Below are 18,230 nucleotides of genomic sequence, written 5' to 3' on the forward strand. Positions count from 1 at the left end.
TATTATTATTTTTTAAAGATTTATTTATATTTATTGCAAAGTCAGATATACAGAGAGGAGGAGAGACAGAGAGGAAGATCTTCCATCTAATGATTCACTCCCCAAATGACCGCAACAGCTAGAGCTGAGCTAATCCGAAGCCAGGAGCCAGGAAACTCTTCAGGTCTCCCTTGCGGGTGTAGGGTCCCAAGGCTTTCCCAGGCCACAAGCAGGAAGCTTGATGGGAAGCAGTACTGCCGGGATTAGAACCGGTGGCCATATGAGATCCCAGCAAGTGCAAGGCAAGGACTTTTGCTGCTAGGCCACGCCGCCAGGCCCCAGACTTATTTATTTTAAAGGCAGAACGAGAAGGGAGGATAGAAAGAGCAAGATGGTCCACTAACTTCTTTGGGTGGCTGTTGGCTGTGGGTGCAGAGGCCCCCACTAGCACATCTGCTGGCGACGTTAACAGGCACATCAGTAGGGAGCTGGCTGGAAGTGGAGCCGCCAGGACTCGTGGGATGTCTGCGTGCCAAGCTGGTTTACCTCCCTGTACCACAACATGGGCTCTGATGTCAGGGGAATAATTCTGGAGCTTTCCAGAAGGGACTCCAGCAGTGTGAACTGTCCCTGCCCTCCGCGCGCTCCACCGCCTGTAGCGCTTCCCAGGACTGTCTGGCAAACTCCTTGCACAGAAATCCTTGCCTTGGGAGAAGAGTGTGGGCCAGGAGCAGCCTAGGTTATAGCACATACGTGCTGCCAGACCAAACAGCCCTGGAGAGCAGAAGTGGTTTTCTGGCACCGTTCACAAGCGAAGTAGACATCTTCCCTGCGTGCTTTCTCAGGTCTTGTCCTGGCCTTCCCGCACTCCCATCCCAGCAGTGGGTGAGCAAAGACAGCCTAGTTCCCCAGGGCTGCCAAGAGCTCCCGGCTTGGCTTCTCTGGGCCTGCTTGACTGGGAGGGACCAGGTCAACCTGAGCCATCCGGTGGAAAGAGATTGTGCGCGCAGAAGAGCAAGGATTGGGGTGCTGCGAGAGGCCTGTGCTACTGTGCTGTGGTGCTGCCACGCCCTGCTGAGTCAGGCCACTGCCCACAGCAGATCTGACTAGGCGCCTGTGTCGCCAAAGGTCTCTGTTTATGATGCTGAGAATTGCGGCTGGTGATGTGATTAGAATTCTTTTAGTTTATCACGGGCAAGGGGGAGGGAAGTGCTCTCAGAGCTTTGCAACCAAAGTTTAAGCAAAGGGAGATCCATGTCTTGCTCCACCCAAATTCTAAAATTCCCAGGTCTGATTTTTGTTCTAAGGGTTTTGGTTAGTGACCGTTGTGATTCTGTCTTCGGCCAGAAGAGGGCAGACACTTGTCATCGATGAAGTTGCTTGCAGGCACAAGACTTTTTTTTTTGGACTGGAATAACATCTCCCAATGAGGTCATTTGGCTCTAATGGAAGTGCAGCTCAAAATAAAACTCTTGAGTCTTCTCCTGCAAATATGCTATTCAGAAGACAGTGAAGTTTGGGTCCTGAAGTTCTGCTTCAGTTCCTACTCTGCCCCATTTGTATATAACCTCAGGGCCCATCACTTCACCTCTGGGTCGCACTTCACTTGTGAAACAGTGATCGTCATTCTGTGACTGTGAGGAGGTGATGTTGGAGCAACATGAGATAATGAGCAAGTTCCATGTTACAACAGATGGTAGAATCAGTGGTGTGTGTGTGTGTGTGTGTGTGTGTGTGTGTGTGTGTGTGGTGGTATGGTGCTTGTATGAAGAAGAACACAGAGAAAGAAATAAAGTCCGAGGCAAGGAGGGATTTTTGATCTCCAGGGAATCAACGTGGGGATTACACAAAGCTCCCAAGGAAGATATTAGAAGCCATGTTTGTTTTTGTGTAAACAGTTTTGAAATCCATTCAGTTTGCTCACAGTATGTGTTTTCATAAATTTTAGAGACACCTCATGTAAATGGATTTCAAATTGTCTTCACCAGAATGAAAGCATCGTTTAATTCTATTTTCCACAAGGCTTCTGAATGATGCTTATGTAATTGTAGATCTTCCAGCAATGGAAAGCGATCCATTTTGTACTTAGAAAGACTGAACTACTTTTACATATGTCTCCAGCCGTGTTTGTTTTATTTTGTTATTATTTTTGTGTATGGCTGCACCACACTCATTGTGCTTGATTTTGTCTGTGCTTCTTTGAAAAGCTAAACATGTACTTTACCTATTGTGTGTGAGAAAATTAAATGTATCAGGGAGGCATGTAAAACCCCATGATTGATTAAATGCATTGCCAAATGCAGAGGAAGGTATTTACAGTATTAAATTTTAAAACACTGTTTTAGTGGTTATACGATGGTAAGGAGATGTGGATATTTTGACAAACCCTGTGCCTTTTTCTTAGCATTCCAAGCCTTGGCCCAGGAAGTTCTACCTTCACATTCCTCTCTGCCCATCAGAATGACATTGCAGTTCAAGCATCATATCTTAGCATGGTGAAAAATAAGGATGCAGTGGACAGGGAAGTGGAAAAGGGGAGCTTTCCTGAAGCTATGCCTTAGAGCAGGCTTGACGAAACGAGAGACTCAATCTGGGAAAGAGAAGACCTGGGTGGGACAAACCAGCCAAGAAGGAGATTGTCAGTACAACAGCATCCCAGGCTCAAGGGGAAAGTCCAGCCTCCACCCCGAGGGCTTCTGTGCATCCTCCTTAGGGACCAGAAACTCCTCCCATGAGATGCCCCTGGAGGACCCTTTGATGGGAGAGGCAATCAAAGTGGCTCTAGAGGTTGTCTCAGAAAGTCATTCCAGCATCACAGAATCAAGTACGTAGTAAAGACCAGTTGAGGACTGGTCTGCAGCCTTTGAGAGGGTTCCTGGAGCAGAACAGGATGAACAAGACCTCGGGCTTTGATTAGACTCTTGGTCTGACTTTAATCAAAGTCAGAATGAGCCAGAGGCTTTGCTCAGTCAGCTCCGTTAACGATGCTGTGCTGTTGAGTGTCAGCAGCAGTCAGCTTGAACCACGAACAGGGTCTTGCAGCTCGACTTCCGCCACAGTCAGAGGAGGCTGGGACTGGTGAAGTGGGTCTGCTAGCTTACTCTGCAGCCCTGACTGGCTGAGATCCACACCACCCCAGGCCCTGTGCAGGGAGCTGCGTGGATTTGCCTTGGAGACACAGGGATAATTACTCTGGTATATGGGTGTGTGGAGTCTAACATGTTTGCAATGTTATCTCTTTTTAGGGCACCTATTTTTCTATGGGTTTCCTTCTTGTCCGCCAAAAATAAGCAAACAAAAAAACCTCTTGCTTTATCTTTCAGCCTTCATGGTTTCCTGACCATGTTTCAGGGAAGAAAAAAAATGCCTGGAATGGTGGAGCCGTAAGATATGAGTATTTTTGCTGAAAAATACACAGCTGAATTGTAGATCCCCCAGCATCTCAACCAGCCCTTGAGAACCTGGTCCAATGGGAAAGAACAGATCAAACAGCTTTTAGGATTGCCAAGGTGAGAATGCCCGTGTGGACACAGGGGAAGTCCACCCATCTGCTTCTGGTGCTTCAACCCCAGGGCTGGGAATCCCAAGCTCTCCCAAGCTCTGACAGTATGGACCGGGCTCAACCAGTATGAGGGTGCTTTATCTTAGTTCTAAGAAATGATGGAAAGTACCTGGGTCCACATATGAAACCACTGATCTATGCAGCACAGCTTAAATGGGAAAATAACTGCGATACCACCCATGGGGTAATGGGTAACCACAATCAATCAGATTTTGTTTTCTATTTGAAATAGCAATGGCTATTTCCCTTCTTATTGAACATGTTGGTTAATTTTATTTCTAAAAAAGCTGAGCATTGCAACATTTAATGCTTTTCCATAACATCCTTTAAAGGTACATGAAGAATTCTTAGGAAGATGTGCAAAACTTCTCCACAGTCAGTTCTTCCTTCAGGTTGAGGGCCATTCACATAAGCAACTTCACAAGACATGCGCACTTGGCTGTTTACCCACCGACTTGCTTGTGAGCAACCTGCATCTCAGGTCTGCAGACCTCCTCATTTGCTAATAACCCGACACTCATTTTCTGCTTGTGGAGGAGACAGGGCACCCACAGGACACACTGTAACTACCCCTCCTCTGTGCACCTGCTGTTTCTCTCCTATCTCACGGACAGTTCCCTCCTTCAGAGGTAACTCATCCATGTGTTCCTGGTCCCAAACCTGTGGCAGTCCTTAAAGTTGGATCTCCCTTTCAGGTCTTCTCCCTGACTAGAAAATGCAAACCTTTCTATTAGCCACATTCCTCTTGGCGCAACCATGCCACTTGTTTCTTTCCCATCTCCACCATCCACTGACTTTGCTCTGCTTCTTGTTCAGACTGCTAAAGCCAATAGGCTTCACTCCAAGCTTCCACGCTGCTGAGTCTCTCAGAATATCCTTTTTCCTCCCCAACCTTGACTTTGCTATTTGGTCTACCTCCTTTTACTCCTCTCTCCTGTTCAATGTGGCCATGCCTGTCTCATCACAATCTCCGGTTATCTTTCTTGAGACTGCCTCAGTGGTTCCTCCTGTTCTCAGTGATGATGGAGACCAATTCTCCTATTCCAGATGGATCCCTTAACTACTAGCCTGCCATTTCCTTTAGAAGATGGCTTCAGAAATGCACTCAGGCAAATTCAAACTCACTATCATGAACACGGGGCTATATGTTTTCCCATTGTTTGCTCAACTCAAAATGAATTCTCTACTTTGGAAAGCAATCTCAACCCACAGGGTAAGCTCCTGGCAGGCATTTAGCCTTATTCCTTGGTCTCAGCTGACATAGGTACAGGAATTTGTGTGAGACCTGTCCACCTGGGGATGACTCTGGTTCTGAAGAGCAGATCCACCAAGCCTGGGAAGGTTGTGCACATGCTGCTGTCGGGAAGGTTTGTGAATTCCTATTACTGCGACCCTTAGAATTCTTGTTCTGATCCGTCCTGGTTGATTCAACTCTTTCACAAAGACAGGAGTCACTCTAGGAAAGTTCTAGAAATTATTTCCTTTGAGCTTTCTAGAGTTAGAAATGTGTCATCCAGAAATCTCTATTTTTTTCTCAGGGACTCTGCCATCCCTCAACCAGCAAGAGCTTAGAATTTGATTCTCTTGTTTTTTGTGATGCCTGCATTCAGAATCCCCACACCTTGTCTGTTTTATCTTCTAAGCATGTCCTTCCTAACCATTCAGCCTATCAATCTCCTGATTCTGGTCTTCATGATCGCTTTGCAGGGTTTGCCTAGCTTCTCCTTGCTCCAGTGCTAACTTCAGTAACATTACTTCTCTGCATAAAACCCAAAGTAATGTTTTGTGAGTCCTACAATAGAATTAAATCCCCTCTCATCCCGACTTAAAGGTGCATGGGGCTCAACATCTGCTCTTGCCACCAGCAACCGTGCATGGCGACCACCCTTGGCCAACACTCCTAATGCTTCACTTTTTCTTTGAGTTGAGTCCTGCAGATCTGTGCCCTTTGACCCTGGGAAAATGTTAAATCTTTAAAGCACATCTCCGGCTGTTCCTTATCCCAGAGGCCTGATGGGAGAGCACTTGCAGTTCATCGAGTTCATTTTTCCTGCTAGACTTGGAAGCTCGGGCTGTATGTGATTGCTGGCACCGTAGTGACTAGTCAATAAAATGGATGTTGAGTGTTCAGTATCATATACCACCCAATGTTCTTCAGGTTAGGAAAACAGACAAAATCAATGTACATCGTATTGCCACTATTTACCACAGTTTTGGGTAAAATTAGGGAAAAGAAAGGAACAGGGATGGGTGTGTTGCCAAATGGGTACTGATAGCTCCAGGTATCAGTGTTTGAAAAACAAGACACTCAGGAAGTTGCTTTCGGCTTCAGGAAGAATGTACAAAGCATTTTCATATACATGAACTGACCTAAATCTTACTGTGACCAGAAAATCAGTGAAAGTTTATGAATGTCAGTTTGCATGTGGGGGAATAGTCAGTACACATGGCTGGAACAACGTCAAACCAATAGCAAAGGACAGATACTGACAGGAAGCTCTGCCTTCCAATCTCAGGTTCCAACATCATTCCTGCTGTGCCACATTGCTTCTCCAGCGACAATATCAGAAAACCATGAAATAGGATAATTCAGGGAGTGGAAGTCGGTCATGTATCTGGTCTATGACTTTGGGCCCAGCGTGGTAGCCTAGTGGCTAAAGTCCTTGCCTTGCACGCACCAGGATCAAATATGGGCAATAGTTTGTGTCCCAGTTGCTCCACTTCCCATTCAGCTCCCTGCCTGCAGCCTGACAAAGCAGTGGAGGACAGCCCAAAGCCTTGGGACCCTGCACCTGCATGGGAGACCCGGAGAAACAGCTCCTCAGCTGGCACAGCTCCCACCATTGCGACTGTTTGAGGAGTGAATCAGTACACGGAAGATCTTTCTCTCTGTATCTCCTTCTCTCTGTATATTTACCTTTCCAATAAAAATAAATAAATCTTTAAAAAATAAAAAAAAATAGTCTATGACCTTGTTTTTACTCTTGTTGCTACACATTTGGGCTTTCTATGCCAGCCAAGGGAGGTTAACTGCCCAGCACAGAATGCCTGGCCTTATTATGGAAATAGACACTGCCCTCAAACACTTTGATTTCAAGGCAAAGTATTGTAACTTTTTCATAAGGCTTTTTCCTCAGTCCGACTCCCTATCCTAACAGCCAACAGGGAAGACTTTGCATACAGGTGTATGGGTTTGAACAGGAAGAGGGGTTACATGTTTATTTAAATGATTAGATCTACATGTAGGGAGGCTGTTTGAAGCATCTTATCAAAAGAAAACACATTTGAAGCGAGAGGTTATAAAAAGCTTTTTTAGGCCCAAAGGCCATTTAATAACTACTTTAGTAGTTTAGCAAACATTTTTTAAAACCCACATTTAGCAGACTGGTTAGTACTGGAAATACAGATTTGGTTTCAAAGCAGAAATGCCCCTGTGAAACTGACCTTTTCATGAAATTCAGTTATTCTAGGTTATAACATAAAAAAAAATAGGGACACAGACCTAACGGCAACTTAAATATTAACTCCATGGGCTACTTGGTGATATAAATAGGAAAAAAGAAGTGGTTGTGGACTTGGAGTTAGAGATACCAGCCTGCCTTGGACTTCAAAGGATGTTAAAATCTATTCTAGCATCTAAAACAGAAAAAAAAATATTCCACTTGATATAGACCCACTGGCCCAAACCATTCCCCAAGGAGTACACCCCCAGACAAATGAGGTTTGCTATCTTTAGCCTGCTACAGATGTTACTATGTCTCTAGTTAACAATGAACACAGAAAAGGTGTTGTTTCAGAATTTCTGGTATGCACAATGTATCAGTGGCTGCACAGGAATCTTCCTCCAAAAGCTCCATTCGGAGGCTAAGCTGACCCATGTTCACGCCACCGCTGGTCCAGAAAAGCACAGTAAGGAGACCTGAGTGCTGCTGGGCTGTCCACAGAGCTCTTGCTGCCCTGCGCCCTGCTCTCAGGAGAGGGGCTGGGTGCCCCAAGGCAGGCCCAGCCGGCGCTGCTGCCTGCTACTCCTGAGCCTCCTTGCGGGTCAGCTTGTAGATCTCGGTGGGTCCGTGCACGTGAGTGATGGTGGTGGTGAGCTGGAGTTCTTCCCCACTGTGGACGCCCAAGTCGCCTGGAACAGAGGTTTGCAGTGTTAGACACATCAAAGAAAGGAGGAGAGGCAAGCTAGAATTTGCCTCATTGATAAACGCTCAACGCCAGGCTTTTTTTTCAGAGCTAGTATGTGCTTTTCTGGGCACATACTAATCCAAACAAAAGCTAATCCCAAGCTTCCAGCTCACATCTGGCACCCAGAAAAAAGTCTCCCATGAGTTAGCACATAGTTGATATTATTTAGAATAATAATTCACATTTAATGAATGCTCATTCTGTGCCTGATCCTGTTTGAAATGTTTTACAGGTGATCTTACTTAATCTTCAGGAGAGTCCTCCATGGAGTGGGTACTACAGCTATGTTGGCAGGAGGAGAGGGCATGAGACAGCTGAGGAGGGGATGTCTGAGTCCACGGCTTTCCCATGCGCAAGACGAGGACTGCTGGCCTCCTGATTAAAGAGCTGGACAGGGCAGGTTATATATAGTTGCTGCAGATGATCTGCATAGTGGACACACCAGGTGAAGGTACACAGACCCTGCCTGGGGCAGATCCTACCCCAAAGACACCGAGAAGAAGCAGGGGCTTTCCTTTTGGGGAAACAAGTGCCAGAGGTATGGTGCTGACACAGAGCATCCGTACCTACGGTGCCTGGACTTCAGGTTGGTGGACAAGGATTCAGCTACAATGGAACAAGGTGATTAGGTGAAAGGTAATTTTCTTTATGCTGAACCCTCCAGGTATACTGTACAACATGAAGCCATAAGAGAATAAACAACTGGTGTTGGGGTACGGAGCCATCAAGAGCCAATCCTGCTCATCTGAGTGTGGAGGGTGCACTCACATGTGCATGTGTGGGGCCAGAGATGTTGTTAAATAAAAAGCTAAGTTGCATCTATGCATATTCTCACATATTCTGGACTGAAAGTTTTCCAAGTTTAAATCACAAAATGAAATAAATAAATTTTGAGTAGAGAATCCATAATATATCATAGAACAAGCCTTGGCTCTTCCCCCAGGGCTCCTAATCCCAAGCATCAGTGAGTCTGATGGCCTTAGACCTCTACAGTCACCCTACACACTGGCCCTGCAGTCTGCTTGGCTGGGGCCCTTCACTGGGGTGCCACGCGATGTTGCTTTCTTATTGTGGACCTACTTCTCAGGGGCTACACAGCAAGACCTGCCCTGTTATTAAGAGCAAGCCTGAGGCTCCCTGTGCAAGAGATTTCCTGGTCCAGAGGCAGGGTCATTAGCTGATTCTGAGGATTTTTAAGGGCATTTGGTGTTATTTAGGAAGGGATTTGGACAGAGAAGGCATAAAAGGATATCAGCCTATCCTTGCACACATCCCGATTCATCCAACTGTAGTTAGAACATAGACGCAAAGGAAAGCTAGTGAGAGTACTTCTCTGAGGACCACCTGGGGTCCCAGTGAGTCACTGCTTGGTGGAAGAGCTCATTCTCTTAGTCATTAACTAGCCTTCTCACTGATACAACATCTAGACCAGTCTCAATCAAGTAGGTGAAATAAAAGACCCACTGCTCTCATCCAAGGAACTGGGAAATGGATCTGTGGGCGAGCCATCAGAACCTCAAAGTGGTTTCAGGATCTGCACATCTGAAATCATCAGAATTTCAGAGAGTACCAGGCACTGAGCTTAAGCATTCACGTAAGGAGGTTCTTTGAGGACTTAGCACTGGAATGGAGGTCTACTCAGGTATAAAACTGAAGATGCTAATTTGATTTGAAATTTAACTCTGATAAGCAGATTTCAGATACTGCACCGTGGAGGAACAGCTGAAGTTGCTTTGGCACCTTTGTTTCAACAGGTAATGTATTACAGTGCTTTTCACGAGTCTAAGAGAGTTCTAAAGTTTGTACAAAATGTTAATGCATGTAATTGTCACATCAGTTCTCTGACATGCACTGCTCTGTTATCATTCCCCTTCAGTCAAAGAAATAGGCACAGAGAGGCCAAACAATCTGCCTGGTTTCCAAATTTAACAGCAGTGACACAGCATTCAAACCAGGGCAATGAGGACCGGGCTGTCCGCTGTTAGGACCTATTGTCCCTTCTTAAAAATCCAAGTTTTTAACAGCCAAGGACAGTGGGAATAGGAGCCCACATTCAATGTTATTGTTATAAATGCGTACATACAGAAGCGTGGGTGACTGCATAGCAAATGTATTTTGCTTTTCAATCTGACAAAGAGAACCTACTCCAACAGGTCGGTGTTGGGAGAGCTGTTATTTATGAGTATTTCCCATATGCACAGTATGGGGTTTGGAAGATGTAAAGACAGTCAGACACAACTCCTTTCCCTAATGTGCTGGAGGAGAACCTGGATCAATGGATTCTGGGGAGCCAAATCTGTGATTATTGTGTGATTGCCTTTTCCTTGAAGACATCATTTTCCCTTTGGGGAACAGTTGTGTAAACCACATGATAGCAGTGGAGATCCTTTCATTTGTCTATGAATCATGGTAACTCCTACGTGTGCCAAGGCCTTACTCTATCTGCTAGTCACCCTCGCTTGGCTGCTGCCACTCAGTGAACAAACATGCTTAAAATCTCCTCCAATTTAAGGCAACAGAAACAATAAATCTAAAAGAAAAAATATTATTCCAAAAATGTGATCTGCTTCTTATTGGGGGAAAACAATAGACAAGGAAGTGGAAAAAATAAAAGGAATTTTTCAGCTGGCAGTCAATCTCTCCCAGCTCTGATGTCAATTAATTTCAGCTAATTAGCATCCAGATGAGAATTTGTTTCTTGTTAAAACTTTGTGAAATGAGATCCATCTCTGGCGTCGATGGGACTGCAAAGGAGCATGACAGTGGGTGGTTACCTGCAGTGTCTGCTTACTGGGGTGCCTACTGAGGCTTTGTGGCTTCTTCAGATTGGCAGCTATTTAATAACGACTATTCATGTACCTGGAGTCACTGCAGTAAACGGAAGAAAAACCATTATGCTCATTCTGAGGTTGCTTTGCAGATTCCAGGGGAGAAAAGAGGCTACCTAATATCAATCAAGAACTCCCTAATTCTGTCCTCATAGTCAACAAGGTAAATGAACACTCCATTACCCAATTGAGGAAGGCAGAAAGCTCCCACACTGTGAGATCATATGTGTTTCTCAAGGTCACATACAGTATTTGCTATAACCTGAATTCCAAACCATCTGCTGCTACCTCAAACACTTGTGTTCTTTCCAGATTAGTAATTCCATCTTTTCTTGTGGCGTCTTCTCTAGACCTGCTCCAACCTCTCTCCAATTGCCTTCAAACCTAAGCTCAGATGGTAACTTTTTATAATGAAGTTCCTGGCTTACAGAGAATTGAGAGTATGATATTTGTAAAGCTGAATTTTTCTCATGCAAAGAACTCTTGTGTGCTCTGAGATGATGTCTGTCCTACATTTTAGGGTGTGAATATGATTGTTATGCTGAAATGGAACAAAGGATGGGATGTTTTGTTAAATCCTTCTCCTTTTCCTTCCTCTTCTCTTTCCCTTCTTGTCTTTTTTTTTTTTTTTTTAAAGAAAGTGTCTGGTATCTGGAATACCATGTGTTCATCAAGCACCCAGCAAGATTTACTTATTGGAGGCAAGTCCAGCTCCTCCCTGCTCTGCATGGCCAGGTCTAGCTGAGCAGGCCAGCACTGGCGTTCTTTGTTGGAATTTAGTTAGGACCAAAGCCTCAAATAGAAAGCAGGTCTGTCCTAGGGTGGGGAAGACGGCTTTGGTGGCACAGGATTCATGATCCCTGGGTCTCATCATCTTTCCATTCCTTTCAACTATAGAGGACTGGTTTATAGCAAGCCACTTTCAAAGTACCTGCAGTCACCTACTGCCTAGGGGCAACTATGAGAAGGAAGAGGATACAACAAACTGTAGCAGCTTGGAGTGAAGTGGTTGCGTCATCAGCTGAATTGCACCTTCTCCACCACCTAAAACTCCTGTTTGAAATCCCAACCCTCCAGGACTTCAGCCTGTCACTATGCTCAGGAGGATAGACTCTGCATGAAGGTGATTATGGTAAAACTGAGGTCGTTGGGATGGACCCTCATGCAACACGACTGATGTCTTCTGAAAGAAAGGGAAATTAGGATACAGATGGGGGAAGACCTAAAAGACACAGGGTGAGGCAGCCACTGCCAGGCCTGAGGCAGAGGTCTCAGGAAAAGACACCTTGACCTCAGACGGACTCTGTGAGGACAGCAATTTCTGTCTTAACTCACCCAGTCTGTGATGTTTGTTTCAGGTGCCTGGGCAATGGGATGCGTTTAGGAAGCAGAAAGATCCTCCCAGGAAGTACTCTGAGGTGCCCCATTATGGCAGGGTGGGGCAGGATAGGTCAGGTCAAGCCCCTTAGAGGGGCAGGGAGTACAAAGTCCCTGACTACAAGGGACAGAGCAGCAGGCGTGAGGGCGTCACCTGAATCTCACTTTCCCTGGAGAAGGGGGTTGGGCTGTGGCAACCCCCTTTAGAGTCAAGGCCCTACGCTGGGAATCACAGCCGCTCCATCAGCACTCAGCGGCATTCGGCACAAGCCAGGTCAGCCATGGGCAGATCCGCCAATACACAAAGAGGATGGCCGCATGACTCAACCCAACAGTTATGGGAACAATGCCTGCTAAAGTCCCTTTTCCTGTGAGACAAATGGTGGGACACCTTAGCCATCTCCATCTACACCACTGGCCTCATACCGTGATAAGCAGCCACCATAACACCTCCACATTGCTGCCGTGGCTTCCAGTGGAGGGAGCAGCAGATGCTGCTTGTGAACAGGAAGGGAAAGCAAGGTGGTAAGTGGGGATTAGTTCCTCCACTGTCCTTCAGCCAGAGATGCCATTCTTTGCATTTGTTTCTACAACATCGTCACAAGACTGTTCCAGAGAAAAGAACACAAAAACTAAAGTTATCATCAGGAGTTGCTGGACTTGGCAGCTGCTTCAACTTTGCTTCTCCACGTGTGGGGGGCTGCTGGAGCCTCAGGGGTCCAGGGTGTCACCACTGGGTCCCTGGGAGACAGAGAAGTGGCTCCACAGAAGGGTCAACACTAGCCTGCAGCGTGCTCCGCCTGCCTGAGAAGTCACCCAGAACGATGTACAAGCTGGCTGTGGCAGCAGATGAAAGAACAACCAAGTGAAAAGTTGGTAGCAGCAGAACAGAACATGTACATGCTTTTTGAGGCACAGAGAACTACAGAATCTTTGCCAAATTAAAAAAAGCTATGTGTTAGCAGGTACACATACACACAAAAAATTCTTACAATTGTGTGGTTATATTCTTGGTGATTTGGTGGCATACCATTTTGGCACCACCTCCAATCTCCTTAGATACTAAAAGCCACAGATGTTCAAGTCCCTTATGTAAAATAGCATTTGTATAAACTTCTGTCTAGCTTTTCATATACTATAAATCATCTCCAGATTACTGTTAATGCAAATTAAGAAGCAAGTTTTAGATAAGTGAGTGTAACATTCTATTATTTATGGGCAAGAAAAAGAAAGTCTGTACATGTTCAATCTATTTGCATTTTTTTTTTAAAATTTGAGAGGCTGAAAGAGAGAAAGAGAGAGGGAGATTGATCTTTCATCCACTGGTTCACTCTCCAAACATCTTCTCTTAATATCTGTGAACAGCCAGGATTGGGCTAGGCTGATGCCAGGGCCTGGGAATTTAATCCAAGTCTCCCACATAGGTGGTATGGACCCAGTTCCTGGAACCATCACCTGCTGCCTCCCAGTGTCTGTCCTAGCAGGAAGTCTGAATGGGATCAGAGCCAGAATCCAGCCCATGTCTTTGTTATGGCTTATGATCATCTTGATGAACATTTTAACCACTAGTCCAAATACCCACCTGAATTTGGAAAATAGAACTATTTTTTATTCTGAGGCTTATTGAATGCACAGATACAGAAGCTGAAGACAAAGACCAAATACAATAATTTTGTGCATATTGATTAATGCAGATGTATTTTCTACCATTGCAGCTATGGCAAATCAAACAGGAAGAACCCGAGAGCCCATACTCCTGTGGCACCTACTGGGTGGTGAAAACATGGTGGCTTGAGAAGTCCTGCCATGGCCTGCATCTTCTAAAGCAAGTGAGGAATTCCAGGCTCCAAAGCAGGCTGGTGTGTCCTCTGGGCTTCCCCTCACACTATGCCATCCAACCTGGGGCCGTGCTGGGCACTGATGCACTCTGTAGTTCATCCATTACTATTGCATCACTTCCGGTGCCCCACAATGAAAAGGAGACAGAAAAGATGAGAGAAAATGGTCTTCAAAAGTGACTCTCTGTGGAGCCTCTTGCCTGCTTTGTTCTCTGTCCATTCCATGAGATAAAGGGAAGAATAAAAAGCCCATGTTTAATCTTCTACTTCCTTCCACCTGTTCTTCCCTGACAACCTACATCTCTCTTCACCCACAGACAATCTTCTACAACAGCTCTTTATGCTGTTTTGAAGTGTATTTTCATCTGGGAACTGCTGGGAAGCTATTGGGGCTTTACCCCGATGCCTACCAAGACCCATCTCACCAAAGCAAGAAATGCCCCATGCCTGGGATTCATTCTCCAAAGCAAAAATTCTTGGCTTAGGACCTCATAAACAAGAGTGGAAGGAGTGTAAGCTGACTTAAAAATAAGGGTTTATCACTAGAAAGAAAAAGGAGCAGGAAAAGCCTGGGGAAGGGATACCATCCAGGGACCCAGAGAACTTAATCACACAGCGCAAACTCTGAGGAGCTCCGTTTTAGGTTTCCATGGAGTATTCCAAACTAGGTCTTTCCAAGGAGCTTTGAAATCGTGGCAGATGCTCCAGAATGCCTCAGAATCATGCTGTGTGTGGCAGATGCAGAAATGAAAAGGGAAGGTGGGCAGAGAAGGAAAATGATTAGCAAGCACAATGAGGAAGGGATTCCTTCCAGAGGTGCAAAGTCTCTGTGTCATGTACAAGCTGAAGAGCACAGGAGCTGTGGGGTTTGTGGGACCGCTGGGAAGTCACAGTTGTATAAATCGCATAGATTAGCCTGGGGTCCTAAAAATGAGCTGCTCACTCAACTGCTTTAAGAATGATTTTCACACTTGCTTCTTAGCCTTTTCACTAAGATCAAATGTAAAAATGCTTTTTGGGGGCAGGGAGGGGCTGACATCATAACAGGTTAAGCAATGCCAGCACGCCTACTGGAGGCTGGTTCCGGCTGTTCCTTTCCTATTCCAGCTTCCTGCTGATCTGCCTGGGAAATCAGAGGAGGATGACCCAAGTACTTGGATCCCAGCACCCACATGTCAGATCTGGAGGAATCTCCTAGCTTCATTGTGACAATTTGGGGAGTGAACCAGTGGATGCTTTTGTCTCTGTAAATCTTTCAAATAAATAAGTCTTTTTATACAGGTGAACATGTATGTAAATACAGCTATCTAAGGGAACAGTTTAAGGGGGGCTAGCATATTGAGAAGTGAAGCTATAGTGCAGTATGCGCCTGAATAAAAGGTGGACTACCAATTGAAACTATTACATATATGTTAACATATAATACTGGATTTTCTACCATTGTTTATACCTACAATGTCACAAAACATTTAAATAGAAGAATTACGGACTTGTGACTGTTGCTAAAGGACTATATAATAATACAAGGGAAAACAATGGTTGGGGGTGGGGGAAGAGAGGATGAGGAGAGTGGAAGGGGAAATCCCTCAGTCTATGGAACTGTATCATTTAAAAATAAAAAAATTAGAAGAGAAAGAGTGCTTCACAATAGGGGCCCCATTAGTACTTCAGGGAAGACAATTCTTTATATCAAAGGACTATTTTGTTCATTGTAGGACATTTGAAATCCATAACATCTGAACACTACATGCCAATGGCAGGCCCTATTAAAAAGGGCAATCCTTTAGGAACATAAACCTTTGTAAACACCCCATAGCAAAGGATTCGGGTGATATGACCTGTGGAGAACTAATTTTTAAGCTCTTCCAAATAAAGCATTTTCAACAAGAAATTCTGATGTGGAAGAGATTAGATGCTGATTCTTATTTGCAAAGCTGTCAAGCCTAGAAGGGCGGGAGTGGTATGGGGCTAGAAATCCTTCCAGGACTGGCTACTAACCCAAGGAGCCACCCAATATGGTAGATAACAGTCATCCCATATCTGTAGTTGGCCATGGTTCTGGGATCCCACTTGTCCAACAGTGCTGGGGACACTCTCACTAGTTTTTGTAAGCTTTTATCTGTGACAGACACATGTCTCAGGTACCATTTAAGTGATTGAAGGTTCTCTATTGTCTCTTCCTTGTTAACCTAAAGATTATAAAATTCTATTATTTCAAAGCCCTTTAAAATATCACTTACAGCTGAGGGTGGACTTAGTGGTTTGCCAATGGGTCATACAGTAAAAGCAACCTGAAGAATTTCTTATGTCACACAGAGTCAGTACTCAATGACTACTGCCTATCAGTATTCAACATCCCAGGAAGTCCAATGATTGCTTCATATAACATTCCCTTAGAAGGCAGGAACTTTGCCTACTGAAGCTAGGACATGATTATCTGGTCTTGATCAATGTCCGACAAGATGATCACAAGTGAAATCAATAATACTGTCTGGGGCCAGCATTGTGGCATAATGGATTATGCTGCTGCCTACAACATCAGCATTTCACATGAGCACCAACCAGTTCAAATTTCAGCTGTTCCACTTCTGATTCAGATTCCTGCTAATGTGTCTGGGAAAAATAGTGGAAGATTTCTCAAGTCTTTGGGCCTGGCACCCACATGGGAGAACCAGATGAAGCTCCTGGCTCCTGGGTTCAACCTGGTCCAGTTCTGGCTGTTGCTGTCTTTTGGGGAGTGACCCAGTGGATGGAAAAATCTGTCTCCCTCTCTCTAATTCTTTCAAATAAATAAATAAACATCTTTTTTTAAAGTCCTCTTAACTCTAGGAAGGTCAAGGTGTTGGGCTGAAGAGAAGCCGCAGGTCCAGGATGCCCTCACATGAGAGTGGCAAGTATAGTGTCAGAGAGACAAAGTGACTGAGATCACTCCACTCCACTTGGCCCTCAGGATAGTTGTTGTTCTCCCCACTCCTGTTTGTCTCTGTTTCTTAGGTAATTATCTTCCCTTCCTGTACTTCTCTCTTGGAAGATAACTGGCCCAAGATGAAGTCTCACCTATAGCCCTTGTTTCTAAGTCATTAATTCACTTGGAGTATCCATTCCAACAAGAGAGTGAAACACATCCACCTGAGGTATATCACATGGAAGTGAAATCATGTTCCTCAAATTTGTTCTTTAGGACCATGTGCCAAATGATGTACTACCTGGGAACAGAGTGCCAGGGCCAAACGGTTTAATAATTTTGGGAAATGCTGTTACTGTCACCTCAGTACAAGTTAATATAATAAAGGATTAAGATGCTGGACTCTATGTTTGGTATACGCTTGCAATGGGGAAATCTCAACTGAACTTGAGCTGTGGTTATGCAATAAGGTGGAGGAATCCACCATGGTGGGAGGGTTTGGGGAGGGGTGGGGAGAACCCAAGTATCTATGTAACTGTGTCACATAATACAATGTAATTACTGAAGTTAAATAATAAATAATTAAAAAAAAAAGATACTATGAGGTAAAATCCCATTAATGCTTATTAATCCAACTCAAATTTATTTGACTGTTAGATCACAGTGGCAGATGCTACCACCAGTGACAATCCCAAACAACTACACTCCAAATTGCTGTAGCAGCGGATTCAGAGGGTATTCAACTGATTTTAGTTTCTTGGATTCTAATTGGGATAGTCAGGAATGTGTCTCAGATGTACAGGTTTGGGGTGGCTGGGTCCCACAGATGGACAGGGTTCTTTCAGACCAAGGTAGAGGCAGAGTATGCATTCATGCAGCGCATACCTGCTGAGCAGGTCCTGAAAGCAACATGCTGTGATGGGGCAGAGTGAAGTGATGCCTAATTGTGAAGTGATGTGATGTACTAATTTGAGAAAGTGCATCTTAGCTTTGTGGAATAGCCATAAGTGTAGCGTAGAGTTAGAGTGGAAAATAGGAAAGAAGGAGACTGGGGCTGAACAGAAGAAGGAGCTGTCAGACTTGTTGTTTACCCCACGTAGGCTCATGTTAATAGCACTGGCCCCACTGGCCCAGGCAGCCTGAATAGTCCCCTCCACCACCACTGACAGAAAAGCTCTTCCCTTCTCTACACTTCAAATTCCTCATCTATAGAATGACCAGCCTGATTATGTTATCAAAGGGTCCTTAAAGCATCAACCTCACAGGGTTTTGTGGTTTTTACATAAGAAAATGAGAACCTAGCCAGCACTAAAGGACAGGGGGATGCCTTCTGGTTTGGATATCCATGGAAAAGTACACTAAATAATGGAGAAAAATTAAGCCCAGTTCAACTCTCAGCATCATATTTCTCAAACTGGAAGAAGGAATGTGGCATACTTTCCAGGAACTAATTGTGCTGCAGACACTGAGGAAAGAAATTCTCATCTTCATATTAGAATCCAACAAACATAGTTTAGACTAGGATGTACTATTCTGAATGTATTTTAGAGTTA

General features: G+C 44.8%; 1 protein-coding gene across 1 annotated transcript in view; it reads right to left on the bottom strand.

Annotated features, from left to right (window-relative positions):
* Nucleotides 1-6,838: 6,838 nt before the first annotated feature.
* Nucleotides 6,839-18,230, bottom strand: part of WLS (Wnt ligand secretion mediator) — a 112,977-nt gene continuing 101,585 nt past the window's right edge. Inside the window, exon 12 of the mRNA XM_004588762.4 lies at nucleotides 6,839-7,673. Within this exon, the coding sequence (XP_004588819.1) occupies nucleotides 7,564-7,673 (110 nt within the window). The 3' untranslated portion in view covers nucleotides 6,839-7,563. The remainder of the gene's footprint in view (nucleotides 7,674-18,230) is intronic.

Source organism: Ochotona princeps, chromosome 2 (assembly GCF_030435755.1).
Source record: "Ochotona princeps isolate mOchPri1 chromosome 2, mOchPri1.hap1, whole genome shotgun sequence".
NCBI lineage: Eukaryota > Metazoa > Chordata > Mammalia > Lagomorpha > Ochotonidae > Ochotona > Ochotona princeps.